Genomic DNA, 4,970 nt, shown 5'->3' with positions numbered 1-4,970 from the left:
GATCGACCGATCCTAGGGACGAGAGAGAGAGAGAGAGAGTACGTATGTCAACCTTGGCATAAATTGGGTTACTGGTGTGGTGGGGGACAAGTGTGGAATGGAGAAATTTTGGTCCAGGAGAAGAAATAATATGGTGGGTCTTCCCCAACCACACACGAGATGACACTTGATAAACCCCCCCACCCCACACTCCCCATTGCCCAACCAGCTAGAAAACCAGAAAACCAGAAAACCAGAAAACCAGAAAACCAGGAAAACCAGGAAACCAGAGATTTAGGGTTTCTGCACACTTTCCTTCCTTCCATAACCTGATTTGCTTTCTCTGCTCTCCTCCTCCTCCTCCTCCTCCTCCTTCTTCTTCTTTATTCTGATTCGCCTTGTTTCCATGGCTGTGCATTCCGGGATGGCCGAGATGCTGAGTTCTACTGTGTCGGATTCTGTTCCTTCTGCTTCTGCCGCTGCTGTTGCTGCAGAAGACATCTCCAAAAGAGTTAGAAAACCTTACACCATCACGAAGTCGAGAGAGAGCTGGACGGAACAAGAACACGACAAATTTATTGAAGCGCTTCAATTGTAAGTCTCCCGTCTTTCTTTCATCCTACGTGGTACTCCTTGTGTGATCCTATACTTTGGTTTCAAAGAATGGTTTTTCTCTCTGGATATTGGTTCCTATTATCTATTTCTGAGCTTTTCCTCGGGTATTATGTCTGCAAATTGCTTCTATTCTTCTCTGGGTAAAGGTTTTCCATGATTTCCTTGTGCATTTTGCTTCTGGAATTATGCCATCTTGTCCGTGCAATGTTCCATTATATTCAACGAATGTCAGATAAATTTATAGAACTACTTTTGATGGCTCATTTGAGGGATATTCATACACCGGAGTCAAAGCCTATGGCATTAGGAGTAAATTGAGAGAAGTCTGATCTGCTTCTAAAAGCGTCTATTGTAAACTAGTGCATGGAATGTTGGGAGAGCTAGTCTTGTCTGTCTTAATCATTATGATCCAAGTTGCTTGTGTGGCACTTAATATCTATTTCTAACAGAATCTTCTCATAGTATGATGATGAGACATTTCAGTTTAATTAGACAATGTTTTAATCTCATATTCCAGGGCATTCCTTGATTAAATGGGTTTGCCATTCCATGTTCAAATATGAAGGCTAGTTTGCATTTGCTTATCGACAAGTTGAAATCTAATAGGGATGCAAGTGTTCATATTTTCAATAAATGGAGGAGTTTTGCAATTGCGTTTTGCAAAATTCTCTTTGTATCTTTGGAGTAAATTTCTTGTAGTAATATCTGGTTCAGTAATGGTTTCTCTGGCACTTTTTATGTAACAGATTTGATCGGGATTGGAAGAAGATCGAAGCGTTTGTTGGTTCCAAAACAGTAATTCAAGTGAGGTTTCAGTGATTTGTGAATGTTTTCATGAATGGCATACAATGATATGATATTCATATAGGGTAGGTCAGTTATTGAATGGTCCATGACCTTTGTGAAAATGGGGATCTATTGAACGGGGTCCATGTTTTGATGATTTGTAGATACGCAGTCATGCACAGAAGTATTTCTTAAAGGTGCAAAAAAATGGTACTGGGCAACATGTGCCTCCTCCACGACCTAAGCGTAAATCAGCACAACCTTATCCACAAAAGGCGTCTAAAAGTAGTAAGAGCATTACTATGATTGTTCTATTATTGAACATTTGTGTGCATATTATTTCATAATTCTGAAATTTTATTGTGTATTAATCATACTCTTGAATATATTTTACTGTGTATTAATGATAATCTTGAACGTTTTAGCATGTGTTAATCTTAATGTTGTTGGTGTAGCCACTGCGTCACAGCAAATGCCTGTGTCTGCGAGTCAAGCTGAGCTAAATTATACTGCTGGTATTCAACCAGCTACTAGCCTTGCTTCTGCTTCAACAATGTCTGCTTGGGTTCATCATATGACACCTCCTGGAAACTTTGGGTTGAAGAAAGGTAGGGTCTAGTTATTTTTCTGTCTTAATTTGTATTCATCAATTTGTCATGCACACTTCTGATCTCTTCAGTAGATTCTAAGGTTGGATCTGTAACTGGTGGTCATTCCAAGGACCAAATGGGTAGCAGTGGTCCTTCTCCTCAGGTGATGCCAATTGGTCAAAGTGACGGTGATGTTGTCCTCAGAGGTGAGTTTGTAATCATTGAAACCGTTCTCTTGTGCTTCAAGCTGAAACTGTCTTATCTATGAATGATTCGTTTGAATTTTGAGGACATGTTTTGGATAACTTAAACTTATGCAGGTAAGACAATAACATTAAGGCTTCCAAATTTTTTATTGAAAGTTGAAAATATATGCATATATGCATGTGAAAATTCATTGAAAACCACATTATTTTTCCAGTGATGCCCGACTTTGCTGAGGTCTATAGTTTTCTGGGTAGTGTTTTTGATCCCACTGCACATGGACACCGGGAAAGGATGGACGAGATGGCACCCATTGATCGTGAAACTGTGAGAATTTGAATGACTTCATATCTTTAAAAATGTGTTTTCTCAACATCATATACCATGAGGAAATTAATAAATGTTTACATGTTTTGCAGGTTTTGCTTTTAATGAGAAACTTATCCATAAACTTATCCAGTGGTGATTTTGAAGAGCATGTAAATACACTGCTTACCTTGTTTATGTTGTAGTAACAATGGGTTGGGCTCTAATGATGTAGTTTCTTTCTCTATAAATACAGAAACTTTTTCTATCGGTCTATGATATGGATGCGGAAGCTAAAATACCTCCATCAGACCATAACATAGGAAGCAAGTCCCCTGCTCATGTTCCTATATCTGAACCAGCTTTGGTAAGTATTCATATTGCAATGAAGCATGTGTCAATGATTTCATGCAGGTGGAACTCTTGACAAGATTTCCGCTTACTGAAATGCATTGTTGGTTTTCTGATTACAGGAGAGTGGAGATGGCACATTTGTTTCAGGCATCTGTGAATTCATGAAAGTAACCGATGATAGGGGTGAATCAGAACCCAATGAGGAAGGAGATATGATGCTAGCGTCCAATGAGCTACAAGACATTCCATTGGAATGCTATCTTAATGAAGGGAACCTACAAAGCAGCGAAGCTAATGCGAGTAGTGAAGAGAGCTTAAAGATACAGAATGCATCTTTATTGCAAGAGTGCTTGCTTCACACACCAGGTGGAAGTTTTTCGTCGGGATCTGAAGAAGATAAATCTGGGCCACAAGATTCATATGAAGTAGAGCCATCCAGTGATTGTAAAACTGAAGCTATTGTTGACCGGTGGTGGTCATGAGGTTGCCTCTGTTATGTATATATAGTCATTCAGTACCTTGTATATTAGCCAACGGATTCCAAGTACTGTTTGTATATACTATATGCGGTGCAGCCTTCCCATTATATGTATATCTATCTATGTGGTGATTGGCCACTTGAATGTTAGTGTGTGACGATATCCATCAAGACCTTGTAGAGGCAAACTTTAATAATATGCTTATGGCACATCATGTCTTATGGGGTATAATGTTATTTTCGAAAGTACATGTTAATTTTGTCTTATGGGGCTGTGTACCCAATTGATTCTCAAAGGACTCCTAGGCGGACAAAACCTAAAGGAAAAGAAGAAGGGTCAGGATGGGCAGAGACCATATCATTCACGTACATACATACATACATATGTAGACCCTATTTGTCTATCACATAGAAAGAAAGAAAGACATATTAATACCTCTTTAAAGAGACCAAAATGGCTTGGAATAATAGAGAGAGAGAGAGAGAGAGAAAGAAAGAAAAGAAAGAAAGATATATTAACGTCTTCTAAGGCCAAATTTGGCCCATGAGACAAATAGGTTACAACAAAAAATGAGTGTTTATCCAATCATCAAAACTAAAAATAAAAGAAAATAGCTTAAGCTAAGAAAGTTCTAGTAGTGTACAAAACTTTGCACCAAGCCTAATCTCATTTCCACCCAAGTCTCTCAAAAAGAAGTGGGAGGTCAAAAGTTTTTGGTGTGGGTGTGACCCATGGTCCCGATGCATAGAGTGCCCTAGCCATGGCTTCTAGGCGGTGTAGTTCACGTTCCCTTATTTTCTTTATTGCTTCTACATCTCGTCGAGTTGCTTTGAAACCCGGCATCCGAGGGCGTTTGGTTCTTCTTTGATTTTCTGCTTCATCAAGGAGAAGTCCGAGTGGTGCAGGTGTGTCGACATTCATTGTCTCCCCCTGTTCCTGAAAAACTTCATTTGTTATATGTTGGTAAACATTAGCAACATTATTATCAACGTTTTGTAATTTGTTCTCTCTGTGGTGTTTCAATTCTAAGATGTATCTACCTAATTTCTTTATATCTAGTGTATCTAATAGTTTAGGGAGGGTGGGAGAGGAACCAAGTATGTCTTGGTATTTTTCCCTTATCTCAGCATAGGTGGGGCATTTGCATGTAAAATGGTACTCATCCTCTATCTCTATGTGGCATAACCTACATATCCTTTCCTCCCTAGGGACTCCATTAGTACATCCATTCTCAATCTCAAGTTGGTGAGATGATATTCTAAGTTGACCAATGGCAACCCTTAATGCATGTGGTAAGAATACATCTAGATATTTTGGGCGCGTGATAAAACCTAACTCAGAGAAGTGCATAAAGTGTTCCTTATAGTACGACATTTTAGATGGGAGTGGCTCTAGTGGGGTGATCCATTTATACCGGGTATAAATTTGCCATATTTCTTGGCGTATTACTTTATTACGGTCCTCATGAGAGAGTAAAGTGTTATCATTCGTGTGGTCGTACTTAAGGGGGGGGAGGTTAGTAATGTCTAGACCGTTGGCAAGAAGCCAACTCACCATCATGCCATACCATGAGCTAGTATAGCCGGACTCATACAATGCTCGAGAAGCCTTAAAGGCTTGGTGGGATATTCTATCAAGTGGTTGGTTATGTATCCTG

The 4,970-nt window shown here is 39.3% G+C and overlaps 1 protein-coding gene across 2 annotated transcripts; it reads left to right on the top strand.

Annotated features, from left to right (window-relative positions):
- Window positions 1-308: 308 nt before the first annotated feature.
- On the top strand, window positions 309-3,534 carry LOC147853002 (protein REVEILLE 8-like). 2 transcript variants are annotated; one of them, XM_087333451.1, is made up of 9 exons: window positions 309-573; window positions 1,341-1,398; window positions 1,545-1,665; window positions 1,836-1,988; window positions 2,063-2,176; window positions 2,392-2,501; window positions 2,594-2,653; window positions 2,737-2,847; window positions 2,954-3,534. In XM_087333451.1, the coding sequence occupies exons 1-9, from the start codon at window positions 386-388 to the stop codon at window positions 3,314-3,316; spliced, it is 1,278 nt and encodes a 425-aa protein (XP_087189577.1). In that variant the 5' UTR covers window positions 309-385; the 3' UTR covers window positions 3,317-3,534. The 2 variants fall into 2 exon arrangements, with proteins under 2 accessions (XP_087189577.1, XP_087189576.1); XM_087333450.1 differs by having other exon boundaries at window positions 1,545-1,668.
- Window positions 3,535-4,970: the final 1,436 nt, after the last annotated feature.

Source organism: Azolla caroliniana, unplaced genomic scaffold, assembly GCF_043228905.1.
Source record: "Azolla caroliniana isolate FFs.n. ecotype wild unplaced genomic scaffold, voAzoCaro1.0.p SCAF_17, whole genome shotgun sequence".
NCBI classification, from domain to species: Eukaryota; Viridiplantae; Streptophyta; class Polypodiopsida; order Salviniales; family Salviniaceae; genus Azolla; species Azolla caroliniana.
Note: the sequence above shows the minus strand (reverse complement) of the source record. Positions and strands in the feature narration are given on the sequence as shown.